General features: G+C 39.6%; 1 protein-coding gene across 1 annotated transcript in view; it reads left to right on the top strand.

The window, feature by feature from the left end:
• The window catches only part of polrmt (polymerase (RNA) mitochondrial (DNA directed)), an 88,616-nt gene extending 63,286 nt beyond the window's left edge, over positions 1-25,330 (top strand). The window contains exons 16-21 of the mRNA XM_036586469.1: positions 3,911-3,963; positions 12,109-12,207; positions 15,267-15,339; positions 17,829-17,920; positions 20,166-20,239; positions 22,299-25,330. Coding sequence (XP_036442362.1) covers positions 3,911-3,963; positions 12,109-12,207; positions 15,267-15,339; positions 17,829-17,920; positions 20,166-20,239; positions 22,299-22,348 — 441 coding nt within the window. The 3' untranslated portion in view covers positions 22,349-25,330. The remainder of the gene's footprint in view (positions 1-3,910; positions 3,964-12,108; positions 12,208-15,266; positions 15,340-17,828; positions 17,921-20,165; positions 20,240-22,298) is intronic.
• Positions 25,331-27,086: the final 1,756 nt, after the last annotated feature.

Genomic DNA, 27,086 nt, shown 5'->3' with positions numbered 1-27,086 from the left:
TGGACCGGTAAATCTATTGGGAAAAAGGGCTTGCTTGGATAACTCCCACACTGTCCTCATTTGAGACCACTTTGTCAAAGCCCATGCTAATTGTTGGGGAGTTAGTGGCCCTCTTTGTTTTGAGCTCAGAGAATGAGAGCTGCAGGGGCAGACAGCATTAAGAGATACTGTGGTGTCTGGGTTATATGTGGTCTCATGAGGAGCAGGGGAAGCTCAAGCTGCTGTCCAAACTGGAGCTTATCAGCCTCAGATAGGAAGCTCTTTTCACGCTGCAGGCATTCTGCCAGGGTGACAGCATAGCTCGCCTCAGTCTCTTCCTTTTATCCAGAGTTTCTGAAGGATTGGGTTCCAACTGGGTGACTCCTAATGATTTTTAGCCTCTGTTTTTAGATAAACACTTCTCAGCCATTTGTTCTGTCTTAGATTTGGTGTAGTATGTAACTGTTTGTCTGTTGTGTGGATTTATGTGATGAAAACATGACCATTTTCCAAGTTCTCTTTATCCCTTTGAGTTAAACAAGCTTATTTTTGTGCCTAGAAGACTGCTATATGCAAATGACTGTTATTCTGATTGGCAGTTCAGGTTGAAATGTGGAACAAATTGTCATAATGAAATCCTCAGAGATGTCAGAAGAAGATAAACTTAAACCACTTCTTTCTAGTGTGTGGATCCTTTGAATGGCCACACTGACAGCCAAAAACAACACAGTGTTTAATCCCCCTAGCTTCAGCTCCAGTAACTCTGATACAGGCTATCTGCAGTAACAATACTCCTTATCACTATCATAAATGGGTGTGTATGGTGCAGGCTGTAGGTCATATGTAGGTGTGTTCAGGGCTGTGATGTCACAAACATGAAGAAAAAAAAAGTTGTTTTGCAGCTTAGTTTTCATGGTAACTATTTTCTATGATATGCCCCTTTTAAGAATACACTGTTCCCTCAAGACGCCAACAACGCAAGAGACCCTTTGTGTGAGCCTGATATGCAGCACAGCCCTCTAGGGTATTCACATTTTCTTTTGACAAGGACATAGTAAGTGTTTGGGCTTGAACACAAAAGGAAAGCAAAAATCTTCTGCTCTAATAATTACCATAGACTGTCTGCAGTAACTGCTGCAGACTATCTACAGCTGGAATCATCAAAAAGCATCTTGCAGGCCAAATTTAGCCTGTTAGCAAGTTTTCTCCGGCCCCAGCTCACTCTCCAAAACCGTTTTTCACTTCTGTTAAAATGATATAATGGGGTAAGCATTAAACACTGTTCTAGGAATGTGTGTTCTCACTAAGTTAGATATTCGAGTGTCTGGAAGAATTGGTTGTTTCTAGTTGACGATTGGTTGTTTCTCATGGTTTTATTTGTGTTACACAATGCCTGGAAAATGAGCAGGCTAGAAAATATATTTGTACAGCACATAGAGTTTAACCTGTAATACTTATCATAGGAAATATGAAGTACAATGTAAAAACACATGAGAGAAACCACAGACAATTATCAAACGTTTTACAGCTGAAATCTGACAGTCCTACACTGAACTGTTGAAATGTGTGAACGAATACAGCACAGCATATATTCTAGTATTTTCTATAGGTCTCACCAAAGGAGAAAAGTAGCTTCTCCTGAATGGGCAGGCTAAACTGTTGTAGGCTGAATGGACAATCATATTTCTATAAAGTCACAGTTGTGATATCACAAACATGGTCGAAATAGACTGTTTTGGACCTCATACACTTAATTAATTATTTCTCTAATATGGCCCTTGAAACTTTAGCCCTACATTAGACCTCATTAAGGACAGGACACAGAGGGATGCAGCATGATCCGACAGAGATGTATGTGACTTTTAGTCTTGGCAGTCCTAGGTGGCCTGATTTCAGGTTTTCTCCCATTAGCTATTCAACAGTCTCTCATATATGAAGTTAAACTACAATTAAACTAGCTAAAATGGTCATAAATCATGATCGATGGCCATCTATGTCCATTTGTGGGAACGTTCTCGGCCACACACCAATCACACATCCTCAAACTCACTCACCATTCCTTTGTGAAAGAGGAAAGCAGCAAGCAAGATTCCCTGTCTCATGTTTCCCCGGTTATCTGGCATATCCAGTCAGCACTTTAAGTGAAATGGACTCCTGAACCTAAAGCCCTTTAAGCAGAACTAGAGTCATGTACAGCGGTATTATAGAAGTTCCTAGTAAGAACCTTTTGCCTCATAATCTCACTGAGCAGACATACTTTTCCTCTTAGTCATCTCAGGCTTGTTTACCTCTGTCTGTCACTGGCCCAGACTTGGCTCGCTGTCACCTTGTGCAGGAAGTCTGCCGAGTTGAGGTGCATCAGGAGGGGCTGCGGGCCAAGCTGGGAGACCAATCCATGCTGAAATGTGCTTGAAGAACTCAGAGCACTGACAGATCCTATACTGAAAGCAGTCAGTCATCATAAATAATGGCTCTCGCCTCATGCCTTCCAACCATTGCTCTCGTTAAGTTCATCTCCTCTGTTGACACTGTATTAGAGTGGTGGTTCAGGAGGGTTTCAGAGAACACTGGCCGTGTTTGGTTGGTTTTGGTTCACGTACAAGTATGATTCACCTCCATAAATGTGTACCATCTCTGAATCTGACCTGTATCTATCACACTCAGCTGCTATGAAGAGGTCTGAGATCAATATCATAGCACTTGAAGTGCAATCTGAGCTATTAAGTTTAATAAGATTGAGATTGGCCGAGTTCAGTTTGTCAATTTCTAAAAGACACTGTGAAGGAGACTCAGTTTAGAGAGGTTTAACCCATTTGCCCTTAAACATCACACTTATTATCAGCAGTAAGAAAAGCATGTTATGATTTCATATTCTCACTCATAGCTTATAGAAATAGTGGAAGTATGATAAGCTTTTAATTAATAACTCATTTGTGTTCAAAAGTACAAAAGAAATTATTACAGTTTTAATTTCAAAAGTTATTTTCCATATTTTTTATTAATGGTCCAAGCATGAAGTGCTGGAAACCTTTTGATTTTGTTAGGATTTGTCTTCTTATTCTGATTCTGAGCTAAAATGAATGGTGCAGTGGTTGGTGGTTTTACATGTTGGCCCATAATTCCTACACCATGGGCCGTGCAGACATAATCATTTGTTGATTCCTTGGCTCAAGCCAAACAAAAAGCCTCAAGAAGCCACCGCCCACTCCAGGCTCTTATGCACATTTCAATATCTGTTACACGTGGATCAGGTGAAAAACCTACGACTAGTTGGCAAAAGTATCAAATCTGCATATGCTAAACATACTTTTGCCAACTAGTTGTAGGTTTTTCGCTTGATCCTCATGTAACTGATATTGAACCATTCATAAGAGCCTGGACTGCAGTAATTATCAAAAACATATTGACAGTTATGGAGTCAGTCATAGTAATATACAGCTGGCCTACAGGATGCCACAAGTCAGTTTGTGATTTCTGCCCTGCTAGATCTGCCCTGGTCAACTGTAAGTACCATTATTGTGAAATGGAAGTGTCTGGAAGTAACAATAGCTTAGCCACAAAGCGGTAGACCACACAGACTCACTTAGCCCTTAAGAGTCGCCTATCTTCCATTGCATCACTCAGTTCTGAACTGCATCTGGATGCAACATGAGCACAAAAACTGTGCATTCAGAGCTTCATGAATTGGGTTTTCATGGTAGAGCCGTTTGGCGGATGTCAGGAGAACGCTAACTACCAGAATGCATAGTGCCAACAGTGAATTTAGATGGAGGAGGGATGATGGTCTGGGGATGGTCTGGGGTCTTTTGACCATGTAGTGTGTAAATAGTGTAGCAATATGACTACTTGATTTTTAAGGTTTTTATGTTTGTTTTAATTTTTTATTCCTTACTAATTCTTCTTTACCCTTCTTTTTGTTTTTGTTTTGCAGCTAAAGAGCAACATTCAGTTCCTGAGTCTCCAGATAAGCCACGACATCCATGAGTAAGTGCCTTTTTCTAGATGTCTCATTTCCTGCATACAGCCTTTCAGCACTGTCATGTTTTGCTTCATGTCAGTTATTGTTTTCATCTACTGGTAAGCTTAAGCAGCAGAACAGGTTTCTGATGCTTACTGCTGCAACTAACGATTATTTTGGTAGTCGACTAATGTGTTGATAATTTTTTTTTTTGATAATATGCAAAAATGTAACTCAAAATAGCAGCTTTTGGGAATTACTGATGTGCTCAGACACAGACTAACTAGCTACCGTTACGTGGAGAAGGTTTACTATTTACAATGAACGCTGGTATCAAGACAAGCAAAAAATAGGGTAAACGAGACAGAGTAAAGTTATGCTATGTTACTCAAAATCATAAATCTGATTTACTATTGCACTTAACATGTTAGCTAACATAACTCAAATAGCCTTCTCTTAGCAAGTACAATCCATAAGACCTTGTTTTCCAACGGGTAAAATCACAACATATAACATTATTGCTAACTTTAATTGGCTAGAGAACGAAGTGGTGGAAAACACTTACCCTTTGGGAATAGCGTAAGACATCACGGCTCCAGGGTGCCATGAAAAAACAACTCTGCTTTACAGTGTCTGCATTCAACTTGTTTAATTGGTTTATTTTTGCTGAAATGCTCCCATACTTTTGAAAGTTTCGCTCTTGCTTTTTTGCCTCGCCTTCTTCACAGTCTCCACTGCGCCATCATTAAATATGTTCTTCATTAGTAGAGAATGCAGTTATGCCAGATAATGGAAGTGATACCGCCCCCAACACTTCCTGTGGTGTGTTTCAGTTACAAATTAATGAGGCTTCAACACTGAAATTCTAAGTCGACACAATTTTATAATCGATGTTGTCGATTATGTCGACTAATCGTTGCAGCCCTACTGCTCATGGCAAAAAGGCAAATCTTTCCATTTAAAAGTATGCGAATATAGCATCTACCCACTGCCGTCTGCTGTTTTAATGGCCAACCACTGAGAAACACTGACCTGTTCAGGCAAGGTTGAGTGTTGGAACGTTTGCTCTAGAAACTAAATAGATGAAAGAGAAGTTGAGCAAGAGCCAGCGCGAATGAGAGTAAGCGAGAGTGAGAGAGAGGCATCCAGTCTTTGTTCATTATCACATATGGAGGATACGCAGAGGAAATAGAAGAGGCACACCGCCCCTCAGCCAAGGAGGATGGCATTTTATGCTGAAATGTCACTGCTGAATATCATGTGTGTCATTTACCCAGTAGAGGACTGTCCAGAATGGACAATGTCTCACTTTAGTGCTCATTTAATATGATGAGATGTGTCATTAAAGATGAAGTCTAGCTTTTTATATTGAATTACATGAACACATAAAGCAAAGCTCCAAGAGTAGCACAACAAAAAAAAATCTTAAAGGGCACATATCATGGAAAATTGAATTTTCTTCACTTGAATTAAGAGAGTTTGATGTAGTCTGTGAAGTTATGTACCATTCACTCTGTAGTCCATGTGTGAAAACTAATGTGCGAAAACAGCCTGTTTTGATTTAATTGTTTTTGTGATGTCACAAAAAGCAAATTGTTCACACATACCCTACAGCCTATTCAGCTTACAGCAGTTCAGCTCCGCCTGTTCATGTTGAAGTTATAAGGAATGTTTCAACCTGGACTGCTTTTTGAATATGACACGATATAGGGCAGCCAATCAGAACAGAGGCCGTTTATACACACCGATCAGGCATAACATTATGACCACCTCTTTGTTTCTACACTCATTGTCCATTTTATCAACTCCACCTACATAGTACTTTGTAGTTCTACAGTTACAGACTGTAGTCCATCTGTTTCTCTGCATACTTTGTTAGCCCCCTTTTCCCCTCTTCTTCAGTGGTCAGGACCCCCATGGACCCTCACAGAGCAGGTACTATTTGGGTGGTGGATCATTCTCAGCACTGCAATAACACTGACATGGTGGTGGTGTGTTAGTGTGTGTTGTGCTGGTCTGAGTGGATCAGACACAGCAGTGCTGCTGGAGTTTTCAAACACCTCAGTGTAACTCCTGGACTGACAATAGTCCACCAACCAAAAATATCCAGCCAACAGCGTCCTGTGGGCAGCGTCCTGTGACCACTGATGACGGACTAGAGGATGATCCACTCGTACCAGCACAACACACCCTAACACACCACCACCACGTCAGTGTTACTGCAGTGCTGAGAATGATCCACCACCCAAATAGTACCTGCACTGTGAGGGTCCATGGGTGTCCTGAAAACTGAAGAACAGGGTAAAAGGGGGCTAACAAAGTATGCAGAGAAACAGATGGACTACAGTCTGTAACTGTAGAACTACAAAGTGCACCTTTATAGTGAGTGGAGCTGATAAAATGGACAATGAGCATAGAAACAAGGAGGTGGTCATAATGTTATGCCCTGATCGGTGTATATATCAGTCTTAAAGGAACAGTAACCAAAACAGCCTGTTTAATTCTAAGGGATAAAGAGAGAAAAGGAGATGGATTATCATTTTTTTTCGTACATAAAACTATACAAACGTCATAAGTGGACCTCAAGGGGAAAAATACACCTCCCAAAAATGTTGCATATGGGCTCTTTAGCATTATAGATATTCCTTTCTTCACTTTTATAACTTAGTAAGCATTGTTTTCTATGTGGTTACTGAATAATAAGCCTTAAGTTGTAGACGTTTGTGACGAATTAAGGAATTAAGTGGTTTCCCATATGCTGAAGACTATATTCAGTGAGTATTCAGCCTTTTTAACAGCTACACAGTTGTTGTCTGCTGAGTTAATGATGGCGAGGCTTTATGAATCAACACCGTTCTGCTTTTGTGTAGAACATTTGTGGCTTTCTAACTTTCTAACCCAGTGACCTGCAGTTCTCCCCCGTCGCCATGCAGTCTTGATTAAAAACCACTTAAGACTCCTCTCAGCTCCACTCACTGATACCCATCTGTCACTGCCTCAGATAGACAGCAGCCATCGCTGAGATGGCTAAGACAGGAATCACATTAACGGGAGCTGGGCCGGAGACAGGGAGACCCCTCTCTGAAACAGCCTCGCACACAGAGAGAGGGGCCCACACCTAGACTGACGACTATCACCATCTCAGTGACATTTCACTCCGTATCAACCTGAGAGGAATAGCAAAAAGCCTGAATGAAACAGTGTTAGAACTTTGTCTTCAGTGCAGACCAGTTAAGTGTGCTGAGACAGAATTCCAAGTTCAGTTCAGGCTTTGCTGTGACGTTCTGCTCCTGCACTGTTGATGTATGCTTTTAAAGGAATAGTTAAGAAAAGGAATAGTTCAATGAAAAATGAAATTTGCTCAAAATGTACTTGATCAGCTAAGACATGTTTGGCTTCTTTAGATTTGTAGCTGGAGCTACGAGGCCAGTGTAGCTAACAAGTAATTGAAGCTTATAGCCACGAGTTCAGCATCATGCAAACTGCCCAAGTTGTCAAGTCAAGACTGACTTACGTGCTTTCTGACACATTCTGACGCACGGTTATCTATAAATTTAGAAAAGGGTCGTCACATGGCTAAAAAGATTAGTAACCACCATCTTGAAATAACAATAAGTGGAATAATTGAATATTGAGAGACCTTTGATAAGTGCTGATATGATACAAATCATCATTCTTTCATTATATTTCACCTGACACTTTATTATTAGTTTCTTCTTTATTTAAAGGACACATATCTTATTTTTTTGTAGTTCATCTTTTCCTCTTGAGATCCTTTTCTAACATTTGTATGGTTTAAGTACCAAAAATGATCATAATTAATTTTTATATTACCATTTTCCATCCTTTCTTTATCCTTAAAAATTAAACAGTCTGTTTTTGTTACTGTGCCTTTAAGAATGAGATAAATGAGCTCTGTTCTAATTGGTTGTTCTGTATTGTGCCTCAGTCAAAAAGCACTCAGAGCTAAACACTCCCTAAAGCTTTAATATGAATGGGTAGGGCTAAACTGCTGCAGGCTGAATAGAGTGGATATATGTAAATGAGGTGGTTCTTGTAACATCACAGAAACAGTGAAATCCAAACAGGCTGCTTTTGCAGCTTAGTTTCCATATAGGGACTAAGGAGTGAATGGTGTGTTTTGAAACTTGAATAATATTTACATATTACTTCAAACTCCTTTATTTAGCTAGAGACATGTGGTTTTCCATTATATGAGTCCTGTAACCTTTGTACAATCATTCTAATCTATGGTCAGTTCAAAAATGCAGATTGATAACTGCAAATAATACCAGGCTGCCATTGAGGAGACGTTTAGAAATGGTTAAACGAACACAATAACATACATAAGATCACTACTTATTGTGGTTATTGTAATATTTTGTCACTGTCCACAAAAAAGTATCTAAATTTTTGCAATTTTTATTTTTCTACATAATTTGAGCTCAGTAGCTGCCCTTTACATTGTGTAAAAATTTCAAGATGAATGGATCCATAGAAATGCTCCAAAATTGTTTGGAATGAAATCTTTTTACATTAATTTACATTAAAAGTAAAGAAAGTTTTTGGCTTCCCTTGTAAAGTTACCATTTTGAAGATGCTTGTTTTTCTTTGGACAGCCACAATATGTAAATTAATTAACACAAGTTCACTCTGGTACATGAGATCTGCTCTCTGGCAGAGAGTAAAATGGATGAGCTTGTACAGAAGAAGAGTGCCAGTGAGTTGGTTTGACAGGCCCTGTCCTCTGCTATGGAGCAGACCCAGTTTACCGTACTGAGCTGGAGGCTGTATCCTGAGATGTGCTTGCAAATTGTTAGTATTACCAGCCTTGCTAATAATCTGTTCTCTGCACAGACTGCATATTACACTGTTAACATGCAGAGGTTCTCCACATTCATTTGATTGGAAACCAAAATATTGCCAAACTGGCATGTTATAAATTATTAAGTAATACTTGAAGCTAGCTCAGTTAGTAATTATGTGACCATCAGGGAAAATGCAAGGTGTAGGGTAAGGATCTGTGACGCTCATGTTACTTTATAATTGAATTTTGAATATTGTTTGTTGCGATAATTCCACAGGCGCTAATCATTTGTCTAAATTTACATTATCCTATTATCCTGAGGCTTGAAATTCATCTTTTTTTTCTCTTCTGCTGATCTGAGTAAGAATCTGAGATCATAATTTGGGATTCAGCTGTGGAAACTGATCACAGATCAGCATACCTTGTAGCTTTTTTTGCACTTTTTATCTGATCTGAGACTTAATTCCTCTATAAAGCACCAGCTTAGGAATTACTTAATGATCAGTACTTCTCAGTTAAAAGGACAGCTTGTGATCCTGAGCCTCTTTCACACATGCAAACACCAAAGTGGACCTCGCTTAACCGTGGGCAGACATTTAAAGGGCTTGCAAGTCCCTCAAGTGTGGTGATTAGTGACTGAATAGAGGCTCATTAGTGCTGAGACTTGAATTAATGATGAGATTAAGTGGTTAGTGGTGGCTCTCTGGTGACCGAGGACCCAAATTACTCGCTTAAGCGTGGTTCCCACCCAACATAGGATTGTTGGGAAAATTCCTCCACAGGCTATAAAGGAATCCCATTACTATTTAGGGTATTAGCAAGAAACATTAACACAACTTATGAATGTAAATAAGAAGTGCAGTTAAAAGGCAGTTAACAATAAGTAACTTATTTTACTTATTGTTTTCGTACTTAATATCGTTCTCTGCCTTTTGAAAGACTTTGAGGAGTATAAAACAAATAACATGTTAATTGATTATTTGAACAGAGAACAGCTCATTTTTGGGGTGTTGGTTTTGTATGTGAATGATCCATGCTCTCATTGGCTGTCTCAGTAAAGGGGGTGGAGCTGGGGATGTAGTATAGAGAGATCTTACGTGTTCAACTTTTAGTTTGTTTAGGCCAAAAGAACAGAAAGATTCACAAAATCAAGAACATGTACCAGCCAAGCATGTCATTACACAGCATTTTCCAATGCAAAAACCTTTTAATTCACTTAGAAAGTAGTTTTTGTTTAAATGTTAGCCGTGATAACAAATAAATGTAAAATTCTATTGTTTTGTTACTATAGTAAACATGTAAAATTACTCACATTCTAACCTGATATCTCACCCAGTAGTCTCTGTTCAGATCAGCTGCCTTTGGCTAAGTTGTTTACACAAAAGTATGTGATTGGATAAGCTATTGGAGTGCTACCGAAGCTGCACTGGTTCAGGTTCATATATGTGACCAAAATAGGACCGTATTTTGACGTGCATTAATCAGCAGATTTTTTTTTGCTTGGTTTGGTCCGCTAAAATGCTTCACGGGGTCTGCATCTAGACCGCAGTCCAGCAGTTGATGACCCCTGCTGGAAAGGAAAGTTTGGGTGTCCTGGTCAATGGTTGTCAAGACAACATATATAAACCTACATAAACATTTGAAAAAGGCTTATTCCAGTAAGAATCATCTGTCAAAAAGGCAGCTTTTGTCAACTTTGTCAAGTGTGCATACAATCTTGTGCAAAAGTGGTAAAATAACATTTTGTCATTTTCTAAGTAAAAATAAGTTACACATCCTCTACAGAGAACTCACTTCTGCACATTTTAATACACAATTTCTGTCTGTTTACTCAACATACTGGAAAAAAATATAAAATGTGGCCTGTACAAAAGATATGGCACAAATTATATTTTGTTTTTTTTTCCCTGATTTGTTAAACTCCGTAAGTAAATAGAAATTGTGGACTACAAATAGCAGAAAATCTGAAATATTGAAGTTCCATGTAAAGGGTGTGTTCATTTAAAAAATTAAACATAAAAAATCAACATGTAATTTGATCAGGGCATTCGGACTTTACACCAGAGTGGCCAAGACAATTTCTCAGATAGTAGATACAGTGACAAAGAACTTCTGTGTGAACTGGCAAGGAAAGTGCAGGTTTGTTTAATGTCCCTGCTGAAAGAAATCATAGAAACCATTAAACGTTTCTGTTGGTTCCTAATGGTGTCCAGTAGTCACTAATGGTATTTTGTGATTTCCTGATGGGTTGATATCACAGTGTAAGGGATTCTAATGGTTTAACCTGTGTTTTGCGACTGATTCCAGATGCATTTGATGGTTTATTTATGGAATCTAAAGGTATCCTAGAGGAAACGTGTGGTCACTAATGTAAACCTTAAAGCAGATTCACATTAGCAAGTAAAACCAACAAGTTTTAATCCTAATGGTTCTAATGGTCTTTATTCAGCAGGGATGTCTCCTTCAAAGTAGTGTGTTTTTTTTAAAGCTATGGTATGCTGTGTAACTCCCATATCAGTGTTGTGAAGTGTTATGAAGCCTGTTAAAGCATAGTCAGATAATTTCCTCTGACAGCTCCCTCAGATACCCTTCGATTACCTCAGTGGGGTTTTCCAGTGTGAGCCATAAGCTTCATTTCATCCTGAACTGCAGAGCCGAGCTTGCATGCTTGGCTTAAATGGAAGCCTACGTGGCCTCACGGGAGAATGGAACTGACTTCTGTATTTGTGGCCAAAAAAGTGTAGAGTAGAGCCACACTAACAGGCCCTCCATTCAATGGCCATTAAAGTGCCCCTGAGGAGAGTTTGGCAGGCACATTCAGAAAAATGTGATGAAAGCATTAAGCTGCCCCCCTCTACACTGTCTAAGTCAATGGGCTTTAATATTGTAAATCATAACTACAGCAGCTCTGTTCTTTTCCTGGCTCAGAAGTACCACTAAACCATCACTCATCACTGTGGTCAGCCACAGAGCCACTTATTGTTTAATATTCATCATTTTTTACCGTGTTGATTAAATGAATAAGACATGAAAATGGTCTTGAATGCACAAAGTGGCCCCGGGGCTGGACTGTAAATGGAGAGAACGCAAAGGGAGTAGCGCTGTTTTAGCCTGTGTGATGTTGAAAGAGATAAATGCAAAAGCTAAAAGCAAAATGGGGCAACATAACGTAATGCCGCCTGACCCTTTACCATAATAAGCAGCCACATTAGTCTCTGTGCTCAGTATATCTGTCCTAGCTGATCATTAGGCCTGTCTGACCTACCTGTGCTGTGATGTATGGGCTCTGGTGCTACAGGTGTAGATTTGACCTTAATTGCTAGATATATGTCCATGTGTACATGCTTTTTATTATCTCTTGTAGGAGACCAGACACTATAAAGCAGAAGAATGCCTTCCCTCCAAACTTCATCCACTCTTTGGACTCCACCCACATGATGCTAACTGCACTCTACTGTTACAGGTGACTGTTCTTTACTCGCATATTCTGTTACTGACCATTTAAGCCAGCTGCATTACTTAGAGGATTTCTGTAGATTTTTTTTGTCGTTTCTGCAAGATGAAATGTTTAGAATGTAAACAAAGTTATTCAGAGTGGTTTGGTGTGAAATGCTGTGTTCCAGAGAAACTTAATCAGAGTTGTTCACAGTGGTGGTGATAGGAACCAGACGTCTGAAGTGCTTAATGCCTCTAAACACTCGCTCACAAAACAGTGGTTACAATTATGCTGCCAAATGCCTAAAACATTGTTTTAGCAGTCGTTTAGAGAAAAATGATGCTTATTAAAATACATTCAGGGAGAGGTACATTCAAGATCACTTGTAGTGCCTTCCTTATAGTCCACTACAAATTCCAGTTAAGGCAAGCCACTGTCAAGCGATTTGATGTGATTTTGTATTATTTTAGACAAATACAAAAAAATGTAAAAAGATACCCATGTTATACACTTTTTAGATGCATTTTCAACCTAATATGTTAAGTAAAATTGAACAACTTCTCAGGAGAAGAAGGATGTAGGTTTGGTCATGTTTGATCATTTATTTCATGGGAAATCGAGGAGAGAAAGTTGAAAATTCAGCCAATGTCCAATAAAAATCCAACGTTACAAAACTGCAGTGTTACGTATAGAGCCATAACACTTTCATCACATCAGGATCAGTTCAGCTTTTTCAGTACTTGCCAGATTAACCTGAAATTTAATTTATATTTATTGAATTTTATTTTCAGGCTGAAATTTATCCAGTCAGTCTGTAAAGCATTTCCTGCACATCCTGTTTGCTGAATTGCATGCTGTTCTGCCATCACAGGACAAACGTAGCTGCAAAACAGTCATTACTTACCAACTAATGCTCAGCGAAATGATAGTTGTGAAAAACATGCTGTTATCAGAAATAACAGCACTTCTAGAACGCTTCTTAACTGATCTGATCATGTCGACGGTAGTAACTGTTGTATAATTATCAACATTAAATATACAAACTCAGATGATACATGTAGGTTCCCTGGTGATTTTGAATAGCAAAATGAAATGGTTGTATTTGCCTTGTTGACATCACAACACCTGATTTCTATCACAACCACTGTAAAGAAATCTGAGTTAGTGTCTCTGCAGTGTACCATTTCACATTAAACTACTGTGAAGTACATCTATCTCAACCATTTAATCATGCTAAAATTTTTGAAAATTGGTGGAATTCTCCTTACGTTATTTGGTAGATATTTTGTCATTTACCGAATGTATTGCTTGGTACGATTATGCGTGTGTGTAATTGCCACCGACACCAAACCTGATCTTTTGTACTATATGCGTTAATATGTACATATGTGTAGTAGAGAGAGTTCTGTATATTAATGTGTACATAATGTTTTTGCTAGCTGCCAAATTTATAATTTTATAATTTAATATATAATTTAATATATAATTTATTATTTAACTTAATTTAATATATACATATATCATTTAAGACACTGCTGTTTGATTTTAAGAAACCAAAAACTGACAAATATTTGATAGTTGTCAAACATGTAAGTTGATAAAGTCAGTTTAAATAAAACTGTTGAAGCCTGTTTTAGTTGCCAGTATTAACAAAGGATAACATTGTACTTGTACCATGCTACATAACACTGACATAACCATGCCATAAATGCCAGTAATATAGCAGTGTCAAGTTACCACTACCATTAACTGTCTTGACAGATGTTTGATGTTATGACAGCTAACTAGAGAACACTTAGTAAAAATTATGTGACATAAGCTGTCATACCATCAAACATTATGGTATCTGTCATGACATGACCAGTGATGTGACACTGTTGACACTGTTATATTACTAAACAAAATCTCTTATGGCAACTCCTGACAGCGTATGATACATTGTATGGCCAAAAATGTGAGGACACCTGACCATTACACCTATATGAGCTTGGGTATTAATGTGGAGACCATTGGGGGCCCTTTGCTGCTATAACAGCCTCCACTCTTTTGTGAAGCATTTCCACAAGATTTTGGAGTGTCTGTGAGAGGTTGTGCCTGTTTAGACAAAAGTGCATTTGTGAGGTCAGGCACTGATGTTGTGCGAGGAAGCCTGGCTCGCACTCGGCGTTCCAGTTCACCTCAAAGGTGTTCAGTGGGTTTTGAGATCAAACCATGTTTTACACTGCAAAAAATGGTATCTTGTCAAGTGAAGTTATGTTAAATCCGGTCAAAACAATCTAATATTTCTCCTGTTGAGATTGTTTTAAGCTTATTTTAAGATTATTTTAACTTGTTTCCAATACATTTTTACTTTTTTAAGTGATTTTATCAAGTAAAATTATCTCACTATATTGGAAGATAATCTGGCTTGTTTTAAGAAATGTGCTAGAAACCAGAAAAATTTTCTGCTAGTATAGTGAGATAATTTTACTTAATAAAACTACTTAAAACAGGCAAAAAATGTCTATAAATAAGCTATATAATCTTATAATAAGTGCACAACAATCTCATAATCAGAACTATTAAATAGATCGACTAGACCTAAGATAATCTCACTTGACAAGATACTTTTTTGGCAGTATATGGTCCTTGTTTTGTGCACAGGGGCCCATGTCTTTGTATGCTGTTGCATTAATATTACCCTTCACTGGAACTGAGGAGCCCAAATCCTGAAAAACAGCCCGCACTATTACCCTCCTAGGTAGTGTTCTTCTGGCATCCACACACTAAGATTCGTCCATCAGACTAGCAGATAATGAAGTGATTCATCATTCCAGTAGACATTCCATATGTCTACTACTGTTTCGTGGCTGAGGTGTTGTTGCTCCTAGAGGCTTCCGTTTCACTGCCCTGAGCTGAATTAGGAGGGGTGTCCACATACATATAGTTAGGCCGTGTAGTGTTTCTCCAATCTTTATGGCATGGCTGTGTCATGTAACAGGGTTCAAGTCAAGTGTTACCAAAAAAAAGCAGTATGTTTGTGATGAAATGTATTATATCTGTTGGGTCCTACAATCTCTCTATAACTCTATCTTCTGTGTTTTCAGTGCTGGCATCACATTCGTATCCGTGCACGACTGCTTCTGGACCCATGCTCTCACAGTAGACACCATGAATAAGGTACGTTTGTTTTCTCTGCCGTGCTGCGATTCTCGTGCGTTGCCCCGTGTTCCTCTGGAGCCAGATACCCTTCTGGCCCTGCTCAGGAACCCTGCATGTCCAACCACCTCAGTCTCCCCGCGCATCTGTTACCATGGTGACTGCACCATATGTTCCGCAGCAGCTGACCCGAGTTGCAAGTAGTTTCTGCTGGCCTTGAATAGCCGTAAACCAATTGAGATATTAAACCAACCTGCGACTCAAACTGTACAGCACACCACGTTCCACTAATTTGAGAACGTTTCTGCATGAACCTCGCAGGACCTCAGATTCAAATCCACAATTGAATCAATTATCTCACAAAGCACGGTATGTGTGGCGAAGTCGAACAGTTCATTTCTCATTATACAGGCAACTGAACTGTATGGAAGAGGCAGGCGTATTGTTCGCGTGGTCAACACCTGGATACACTTTGCTGAAAGCTTCCGTAACCTGTCTGAGAGTAATTTATGTGTCTTCAAGCATGCATAAAATTGCCTCTGAGGAGGAGTGAAACTCAATGGCTCGTTTTATGCCTGTATAAAGCCTTCGTCTTGCTGAATTAAGACAACTCATTCTCTCCCTCCCTCTGCTTTTCTCGCTCATTTTCTGTTGTCTCTGACTATTCCCCTGATGTGCTCTGTGATCACGGACACCTTTTAAAATTTAAATGAGAGAAGGGAAGTGTAAGATAACTGTGTGAGGCGTGACAGGATAACTGGAAGCAAGAAAACTCTGTAGTTGAGCTGTAATAATCAATGACATTGATTCTGGAAACATGTAGACACGTTTACGTAAAAACAAAAGTGAAATCAAAAAGTGAAATAATGTTCATGTGATACATGATGCAGTGATTCCAGTTGGTTTGATTGATTGTTTTTTTTGTAGGCATGTGCCATTTTTTGTTTCATGACATTACAATACTTAAAGACATTTTCATGGTAATTGATATGCATCACAATATTTCATTTTTCTGAGGTTTAATCAGTTGGAACAAACCAAAAATAGCACCACATTAAAAATACTATCAAAAGTTTTCAACAGTAAGTTTTATTCAGTGTTGCACATACTGCACTGCACTGCGTCCAGTTAAATACGACAAATAATGCTCTTTTTCTAATGAAACATCTGCGTTCTATAAGTACTTAAGATATTCTCACAAAAACATATTGTGGCATATGACAGTAGCAATCAATATCGACATATTACCCACTGCTATCATTTCATTTTACCATAAAACAAGAATTGCACATACAACTTTGAATGATGCTGGTAATGTGCTGGGGCAACGTGAGAGGAAACAGTAGAGTGCATAATGGTTTGATCCGTCTATAAATCAGTTATTATTCAATAGATTTGTCAGTTATAGAAATAACCATTAGTTGCAGCCCTAGTTTGTAGCAGTAATTTAATTGGGCCTATCATTTTGGTATGAGCCCGAATGTATTCCAAGAATTTTCTCTTTGAGCTTGACTCAACACAGCATTGTATTGTGAGTCTCAACCTGAAGAGTGTACAAAATAATTCTGCCCAAAACCAACCGGAACCTTATCATGAGGTTTGAGTCTGAAACTGTCCTGAGTACAACAAAATTCTGCCCAAAACTGACCTAAACCGGTCCATCATCACCCAAAGTGCCAAATAAATCATGACAGGGTAGCACTGTTTAAATTACAGCATAGCAACAGCAATAGTCGTCATTAAATCACTGCTAAATAAAATGATATAAATTAATATGCTATAATAAAATAATCCATCCAAAATTAAGTGTAAATCCTGCTTTGAATAGTTAATGCTTTTCAGCATTTTTCTAGTCCTAAAACTGTTCCTTTACGTATTAAATATAAACATCCTTTTTTCTCATAAACATCCTGTTTCTCATAAGTTTGGGCCTTGTGGACATTTGTGCCAATTTTTTTTTCAGCAGCATGAGTGAGACTTCAGCCATATTGAAAACTGGTTTAACTGAATAAAAGTAGGGAGGAAGAATAAAATTAGGAGAAAAACTAAAGCAGAGACACACAAGTTAAAATGAACATGAATTAAAAATCAGAACGCATTTTTTTTCCTTAACGTCCTGTATTTCTGAGTAAAACAGAATACTTGAGCAGGATATTGGTTAGTATAATATTTTCCTGTCGCTGGAACCCAGTGACATAACCAAACGTCAGAAAGCATTTACAGGCCGGCAAAAGTCACTGCTGAATTTTGTCTTTTGAATGCTATGACACAATGGATTGGACTTAATATGACCGAGGATATGAACCATGCCCTTTTGATTTCAGTTTGATTTACTTTAAACCCTGATAAGTTCCAGGAGGCAGGCTGTGAGAACCCAAAATTTAAACCCGACCCATATTTGGGAACAGATCTCTGAGCCTGATGTAAGCAGCCGGGTCCCATCGTATTTGGAGCAGTACTTCAAGCTTTAGTATATAATGACTGTGTGTGTACTCCTTGCCTCTCCTCAGGTGTGCCGTGAGCAGTTTGTGGCCCTCCATAGTCAGCCCATCCTCCAGGACCTGTCCAAGTTCATGCTGCAGAAATATTGCTCAGGACCAGTGTGAGTTTCAGTGTAAATCTCTGTCCTGGATTCGTGACTGTGTGCACTAATGAAAAGTCTCTGGCACTTTTAAAACTGATGTCGAAGCAGTTTCTCACAGCCATTGTAAGGGAATCAAAGCAGAATGTGAGAGTGTTGCTTATTTTTATTGAATTCAAATGAAATGCTCTTGCTGGCTTGTACCTTTGTAAGCCATCTCGCCATTTTAACCTTGTGCAGGTTTAGAATAGTACATGCGAAAAGTATTTCTTACTGAATAATGAATACTGAATAGCTACAGCTGTTCTCATGAAACATTATCTTGAAATAACTTCTTAATGACGTTGTAAATGATACCACTCAGTGGCATAGCCAGAATTTCTCTTTCTGGGGGAACTGGTTACAGGTTAATGGGGCCAGCTGTGAATCATTACACTACAGCAGGGGTCAGCAACATGCGGCTCTTTTACTGCCCTGTTGCGGCTCCACAGCAGAATTAGATTTTTAGGTAAAAATAAAATAATCTTCCTTTGCAGTAAAATAAAGCTCTGCTGGTCGTTCAAACACAGTTTTAACAATAAATGGTCTGAAACGCTTGAGTTAATGTATAACTGCTAATTCACCCTTTACCCTGAAGGTTGGCTCGCAGACTGCTGGTCACCATAGCAACGCAGAAAACAGTCTCTCCTAGCTAATAGCTAACGAAAGGGCAATGAAAGATTTAAGATGAACATTGATAATTTGGGGACGAATGGACTTATTTGCATTTATAATTACTCCAGCTGGTTTCCTGATGTGTATAATCTGCAGCGAGAAACTGTCAAACACTGAAAAGTCACAAAGCTGAAGTCAGTTTCTCGTTCACCAGCTTCTTGTTCTGATTTTCCCGTTCCACCTTAAACGGTGCAGCAGTTACCTTCTGGCGTCAAGCACCATTTAAGGTGGAATAGAAAAATTTGAATAAGAAGCTGGCGAACGAGAAGCAACTTCAGCCTCATAACAATACAAATGTTGAGAGACATTTTACAAGAAACTGTTCTACTTTTGAGAAAAAGTTTCCTGCCGGAGATGCGAGAGGAACGGCTGTTACTGAGCTAAAGCTTACAGCAGAGCAAAGTTAGTCTGTGTTTTCATTTATATTATATTTTTTGCCTACACTAGGACATCAGCACATACTGAGACAGATTTACAGCCAAGATGGTAAAACGTTACATAAATAAATGGACATAAAATGTGGCTCCCAAGGTGGATTGATTTTTGTTGAATGGACAGAATGGCTCTTCTTAACATTTGGGTTGCTGACCCCTGCACTACAGTGAGGTGGACAACCACTAACTAGCGAGTTTTATTCTCAGAAGCAGCTGACAGAATACCATGGTGGGTATTAGTTAATTAACTACAGGCATAGATGTGTAGAGCAGTGGTTGAAGACTGTGATTTTCTCATAGTTTTTTCTATGTATTTTCTTCTAATATCTTATATTGTTACTTTTTTGTATATATTTCTATTTTTTGATCTTTTTCTATACCATGGTCAACTTTACCATCTGTCTAACTCACTACCTAGATAAGTAGTAGCCTGTGCTAGGAGCTATCACAGTTAAGCACACATTTGCATGAAAAAACATTATGTGTCTTATCGTAGAATTTGTGTGAAACAGGGGTAGTATGTAGGGTATGTGACCGATGGCGGCATGCAGCTGTGTAAACACTGCCGTGGTGATAGAAGCCGCTTCTATTTTGGTGATATGCATGTTGTTAAATGTAAACCTTGTTCCTTACACAGTACACAGAAAGTTATGTAAATGTGCACTAGCAGAGCTCACCGTGATGAGACTCAAGACTTTTTTTCTCCTGTATTATCATATTCTGCTGTAGTTTTGTCTGTACAGACTATTTCCAATAATATAGGCAAGCCAACTCAGACTGTGATAGCAGATATACAAAAACGAAACTAGATTATTCATGTACTTTTACAGTAAACTACTTATTTACTCTTACTTGAGTAATTTACTTTGTAAATACTGTTACTCAAGTTAAGTGATCACTATAGTAACAGTACTTTTACTTAAGTAGGGATTTTCACTACTTTTTCCACCCCTATTAATTGGAAACTGAAGGCAGCTTGTCTCTGAGGAGAGAGAGAGGGAGGCTCTGGGGATTTGGGTTGTGAATCTTCCCTTTTTCCTGGGTAATGCATTGTGAAGCCCGTTCGCTGGAGCGCACCCCACCGACTTCACAATTATCTCTGCTTTATCTGCTTCCAGGGGCGAAACGAAGAACAAGAAGTTTCTGGAGTACTGGAGGATGATGCAGCTGCTGGCAAAGGTTCCAGAGACAGGTGAGTGGCGTTTGCGCAGCCATTGACTGACAGCTCACCTCTTTGCCCCCCGCTTGATGGACAGCTCATCAGTTTTAAGGCAGCTTTGTGGTCTTATATAATCGCTAATAATGGTTCGTTCCTCAGAGCCACATCAGGCTGCATCTGCAGAGGTTCATTTCATCAGAGACGCAAATTGCATTACGTATCGACAATTACGTTGAATAGTTAATCTGCTTATGTAACGAAAACCTGTGAAGTGCTGTGCTTCAGCACTGCCACCTTTGACCTTGTGACATATATGCACATGTCTGGGCACATGTAGCACATTTTCTGATGTACTTGAAGAAATTTTAATGTAATATACCGAATGTATGCTACCCATAGTTGATCCCGTTGGTAAAAGTGTTACTCATTTTTGTTGCCAGATGGTAGAGCAGGTAGCTATTGTTGTTGAATAACCTCAGAGAAAGAGCACTTTGAGTATTCTGCCAAAGCCCCCCCCTGTTATTGTCACTAATGAAATTGGCTCCCAGAGGGGACAGCTGGAGGTAGCATATGTGTGTATATGCACGTGTGTGGGTGTGTGTGCGTGATAAGGCTGTTGTCTACTCCTCTGTTCTTTATCAGAGCCAGGTGACAGCAGGCACCTTGATGTGTGGGCACAAACTCCTTACTGTCTTATGTTCCAGCACATTTAGTTTTCCATAGCTTAAATTGTCGATCAGTAACTAGACTTGACAATATGTAGAGAATTGATCATGAGCAGTTTTTCTGTTTTAATGGAATATGTAACAACAGATGTTATAGCTGTTGTTTAAAAGCAATGTTCTGGTTTTAAGGGCACACTCCAAGTTGGAAAATTGTGCCTCAACGTCAGCTGTTTGCCTTGTGTAAGGAGTTTTAAAGCAGTAAGCTCGAACAAGCTTTTTGCTACAGGGGAATTCCACCAATTTTTCATTTACTTTTTCCTAATAGGCGCATTTCACGCATTAATGTGAAATTTTTAACACCACCCAATTTTTAACATAGTTAATGCATTTTCAGAGTTTGAACCGTCTGGCTGAAACCGTCTGTAGTAGTCTTGGCTGAAGCTCAGCTGCATGTTGCTGAGATCCATGATTGTATCCCTTTCTTACATACAGCTTTTAAGCAGCTAATGATAAATCAACAATCCAGGAACTGTATGAATGAGCCCAGCCAGTCAGATTTTAGAATTGTGACTTTCGATTTCATTACATTGAATTACATACGTAAGGGCAGGGGTGCTCAAACTTTTTGTTTAGGGGGACTGAAGTGCAATATCTGTTGTGGTCCAACAGCCAAAAAGACACAACAGATAAAGAAGGTAGATTTCAAATTGAGTATGTAAAACATGTATTTTATAACATTGTACTCTATTATATAACTAAAATATATACAAAAATGTGATTTTAAAGATAAAATAAGAAGTTCATAAGTTATATGTCATACTTAACTATGCTTTTTCCTCTCATTGGTTGAGGGGGTGGGGTTAGGTGGGCCACATCAAACATCCTCAGCTGTGGCCCACAGGCCATAGATTGGGAATCCCTGTATTAGGCTGTCTGCTGCAGTGGTTCTCAAACCGGTCCACAGGGGCCCCCAGACAGACAACATTTTTGCTGTATCCTTATGCACTGGACCATCTGGGGGACACTGAGGACCAGTTTGAGAACCTGATCTACAGTGTGTAGTTACCTTTTTAAAACAAGACCAAAAGTTAATATTGGTCATCAGCACTTCAGTAATGCTTGCAGTCTTCCAGCTATGGAGGTGCTGCCTTCAGTCTGTTCAGTCCTAATAAGTGCTGACTGGCTGCAAAAGCTGTTGTTTCATTTGATGACACTGTAATTCTGTAATATGATACATGCTGTCAGTGACAAGACCTCCAGTGAAATTGAGTGTTTCATTTAAATCTGCTTTTTGCCAAGAGATTTTCACAATATCTCAGCAGTTTTCTATGAATATGCCTCCCTGTGAAGTGTCAAAGCTGCAGAGATCGTAATGCAGTTATTACATGTAGTGGTAATGCTGCTGTATCGTTTTCTCTTTCCTTCAGGTGATTTTGATCTGCACAGAGTGAAGGAATCCACCTATTTCTTCAGCTGAAGTGAATGATGGGCCTCCACGGACTGAGCCGGAGTGTTGTGCAGATTTGCCCCATGTAGGCATGCTGGGCAGAGAGACTTCACCAGGCAAATAGCTCATCAAACTGAACGGGCACGTCAGACTGAGCCATCAGTTGCTAATGTTGCTGCTACTACTGTTGTCATGGCATCCACAGATGCTGGACAGTTCTAGACGTGTGCTTGTGAGAGGGAGAGAGTGAGTCAGGCAGGGTCAGGTACGCTACAGCCCTGTAGACGTGTGTGTAAATGTTGATTTGGTGAGGTGTGTTGAGGTTATGTTTTCCGAATGGTGTGTCTGAGCGACTGTGCGTGGGTGCTCAGTCTGTTTTTTCTCCTCATCGTAAAGACAACTCAACAAAGTCCTCATAGAGCGTGATTGAGGAGTCTGTATATACAGTACTGTGCCAAAGTCTCAGCACAGAAAGTTGAATTTAGTGCTGTTTAAATGGACTATAAGTCTTTATTTGCTTGGAAAAATTCCAACATTAGAATAAATACAAATATACATTAATACAGTAATTAATTACAGTAATTAATTAATCTTCATGCCACCATAGATAAAGAGGAACTGAACCTGCGTCCATCTAAGCAACCCACAACATAGCAATTGGTCATTTAAAAAAAAAAAAAGGATTTATTTTTAATGTTTATTGAATTAAATATGGGTGTAAATCTCTGATTCTTCGGATTCAGTTTAAGATTCGTACATTATGAAATCTCAAATTTCATCTTGATTCCATTTCATTTGTTTGGTACAATTTAGCAATATAGACAATAAACATTTGCGAATAGAATTAATAGATTATTGTAATCTGTATAGTTAATACAGCTAATGTTCCAAAATCAATGCAGTTGAATCATCACCTTCAGACAGATTAGTCTCAATGCCTTTTATACCCCTACTTTTCATCTGTTAATAAGTACTAATAATGTTAGTGATGCACCGAAATGAAAATCCTTAGCCGAAACTCAAATTCAGGACAAACTGGGCTGAATACCGAAAACTGGAAAAAAACACATAATTTCAAAAACTGTGGCTACACATGGCATCTCTGTGCTAGCAGGGACTTCACGGCTACGTTCACATTACAAGCCTCATTGCTCAAATCCGATTTTTTGCTCAAATCCAATCTCTCTGACACAATGGTTCACACTCTTTTAGGTAAGTGACTCAAATCTGTCATTAATGTGAACGAACCAGCGTCCTGAAATGACCCTCATGCACACATCCTACTCAGTAACGTCACGTGAATGAATCCCATGCATCAAGTGCATCATCAGCAAACCAACTAACGAGCAGAACGAGCTTCGCTGCTAAGATAATTAACTCTGATCAGCTCTCATCTGTTCATTATTAGAGCAAGATGAAGGCCAAAAGGGTGAGATGTACTTCTTTTCCACTATTTACAGGCTTTAACATCTGTTTGGCGCTGCTGCCATGGTAACACTGAATGATGGCGCACGCGCAGTGGAAAGAAAAGCACATGAATTCTGATCTGAGCGTTCGCCATGTTTTCAGGATGTATCAAACCTGTAATGGAGCTCTTGGACGTTGTACTTCCTGTGAGTACTCGACATGAACAAACATTATAAATCGCTTGTCTAATGTTTTTCGCAGAAACTTGGAAATAGGTTACGTTTGTCCTCGGCTGCTCGTAAGGCCAGAAACGTACTTCGCACAAGTGCACAAATGCAGATGGGTCGAGCTACGCAGGCACAGATTTGTACATTGTTGCGTTCTAAAATGTCACAAAGCATTTCATAATCCAACGCAGGCGGAGCTGCATTCTGAGCATTACAGCAAGAGGCGCTTAAGCAACAGCCAAGCCTGGCCGAGCCGACTCATTCCACCAGTATGCCTCCCCCCCAGTTAACTATCAAAGCAGACGAGCAGCTGGACGAGGCTCTCGCAACAATTGTCTGCTCGCATAAACATAAACATATTACATCATCACCTTATAATTCTTATAGACCAGTTAAAGCAACTGTTCATGTTTAGTAGTTGAGGATGTTGGAATGACAGTAGCTCCCATTCTTATTTGTCCTCTATCGCCCTCTTGAGTATTGTGTGTTTTAAAAGCCACAGTTACGTAAGAACACATCGCGAGGTTGAAGGACTTTGCGTTTTCAATACATTGGCCAGGCATAGTCATTTGCGCTTGTGTACTTGCGTTGAGCATTCTTATGGTCTAAGGTGTCTGAGTGTGTCTGCGGCGCAGGGGACTGAAGGGAACAATCAGCGTTTATAATCACTTTTTCTCATTTTCATTAGCATTTAAATTATTTATAAAGCCTTTGATTTTGACACTTCATTGATGGACTGTGTAATCTTTTTCAGGCAAAAATTTCAGCCTTTCTTCACGTTCAGCCAAAAATTAAAAGTGCCATTTTTGTCTAATTTTTGGTGGCCTAAGCAGTAGTCTTAAACCGTCGTCTTGGCTGGCCTAAGACTTTAACACAGTACTGTATATTTGTGTGTGTACATGTTTCTGGTGCGGGGCAGGACTCCTGTGTTCTCTGCAGGGCTCTGATCCGCTCCTCCACTCCTGAGGACTAACTCCAGGCTGGTTGAGCACACGGGCTGGTCTCTCATCAATCTGTGCTTCCACACCCAAAGGCCCGCTCTTCCATTTCCACTCAGTCCTCATTCACCCCATCATCATATGGCAACCTGCTGCTCTCGCTCTCAGAACAAGGCATGGAAGTACGGAAAAGCAGAAAGGATGGCTACTGACCTCTTGTGAATGTTCTGGACGCTGTTCAGAGAGATTCCCTCAAAGGAAACTTAGTAGGCACTTAATGGAATAAACACATTTTGTAAACTTTGCCTTTTCTTTTTGGCAGACATAAGTGGTGTAATATATTTTGTGCAAAAGTCAGATCTAATCAAAATGTGAAATCTCACAATGTGTAATAAAGTCTATTTTTTATGCTACTAAAAAAAATTCACTGCTTGTGGAAATTTGTCGGTGTGTTTCTTCAGTGACTGTTGTTTTCCTCTGTTTTATTCTCATAAAAATGTGTCCTCCTTACTTCACACACTCTGTTTTAGCTCTACATCATGCTCAAAACAGCCAAAACTATCGGTGCACAAGAATGCTCGCCTTAACGAAAAGCATGGCTTACAATTCATGTAGCATCTTGGCGCCTGTTTTGTCTGCGCTGGAGCTCACAGTGACCGCTCTCCCTACTCCTCATTCCACAGTTTGAATTTGGAATCTCAGTCTCCGAATGTAAAGCCCTGTTCTGACTCACGCTGGGCCCTTACGCTGGGGATATAACCCGAGCCCAATGAAACAGGAGCAGGGAACATAAAAATGGTCACTATTGTCAGTGCAGTCACTTTCAGTGACATCTGAGAAGCTAAAGCTTGGTGTTGCTGGTCTGCTGGGTTGTCCTGGGACGAAGGAGACAAAGGTCAGGTTGTGACACTGAATAATTTACTAGTATTCAAGAAAGAAGTATGATTCAGAGAGTCGCTCAGACATGCTAGAACTGAGAACCTCTGACATGCACGTCTGTCCAACTAATAAGCTCTGGTTCATCTTTGATTTTTGGACATACAGCACATTCTGTATGTAGCTTTGACCTGCACACAGACAGGAAGGAAAGTGTAACATCATGTCAGTTGAGCTTAACTGACTGGCACACAGGAGGCTGTTCACCTTTTTTCAAGTGCAAATTTTCTCCAAAGAGGAACTCGTTGATCCAACTGGTCACTTTCATCAGTTTGTGTAGGAGGTAAATAAAAACATGGCGGTCGTGACACGACTGTTGTGGTTTACTGCCAGCAGTCAGCTATCGATTATATCCTATTTGTTGGGTGTTTTTGAACGCAAACGTAGCAGCAATAGACATGTGAGTGCATTGTACATAAACAACTGAAGTATCTGATTTAATCATCCAACTGAAGGATGTTTGTGGTGACTCCTGGTGGGAAACACTTTTTTCCCCCCATAAAACCTTAGAGACCACTCTCAGACTAGCCAAAGTGTAATGATAGGGTTGAGTAGCTACAGCATTCTGCATCAACTACACCAGAGATACTCAACCTTTCCCACCTCAAGGCCCACCTGTTCATCACAAACAAGCAAGACTCAACGATTTTGCTTAAAAATGTATAACACAGTGATACGTGGGGGCCTGAATAATCAGCAGAATATTGGTTTGAGGGGACAACTGAAAGGTCAGGTGTTTCTAGAGGCAAAGGGCCAAAAAGATTTACACATTTTTTTTTGAACACACCCTGGACAAGTCACCAGTCCACTGCAGGGCAGACTGTCTGAAAACATTTTATATTACTTTTATTGTTAAGTCAATTATTTCTTCACAGATGTTTATGACAAAATGCCATTATACTGAGGGAGATCACTAGCCCCCCTCAGTATAAGTCCAAGGACCACCAAGGGGTGCTTTGCAGCCCACTTGTGGTCCTCAGCCCAGTGGTTGAGAAAACCCTGAACTACACAATGTATCCACCCCTCGTATTTTGGAGTTCTTCCCAGGTGTCCCATCTCCAAATAGAGGTCTTAGTTCGCTCGTTTACACCAAGTCAAATTTGTAGTGATTTGAGGTGTTTCATGTTGGCTGCATCAAACAGGACCAATCAAGACTAGGAAGACGGTTTGATTGGAATTTGCTGTGAGAGTAGCCGGTATCCCCGCTACCAGACAGAGTCTCCTCTGCTCATTGAAAGAGATTAGTGAATGGACATGGTA

This window comes from Colossoma macropomum, unplaced genomic scaffold (genome assembly GCF_904425465.1).
Source record: "Colossoma macropomum unplaced genomic scaffold, Colossoma_macropomum, whole genome shotgun sequence".
Classification (NCBI taxonomy): Eukaryota; Metazoa; Chordata; class Actinopteri; order Characiformes; family Serrasalmidae; genus Colossoma; species Colossoma macropomum.
Note: the sequence above shows the minus strand (reverse complement) of the source record. Positions and strands in the feature narration are given on the sequence as shown.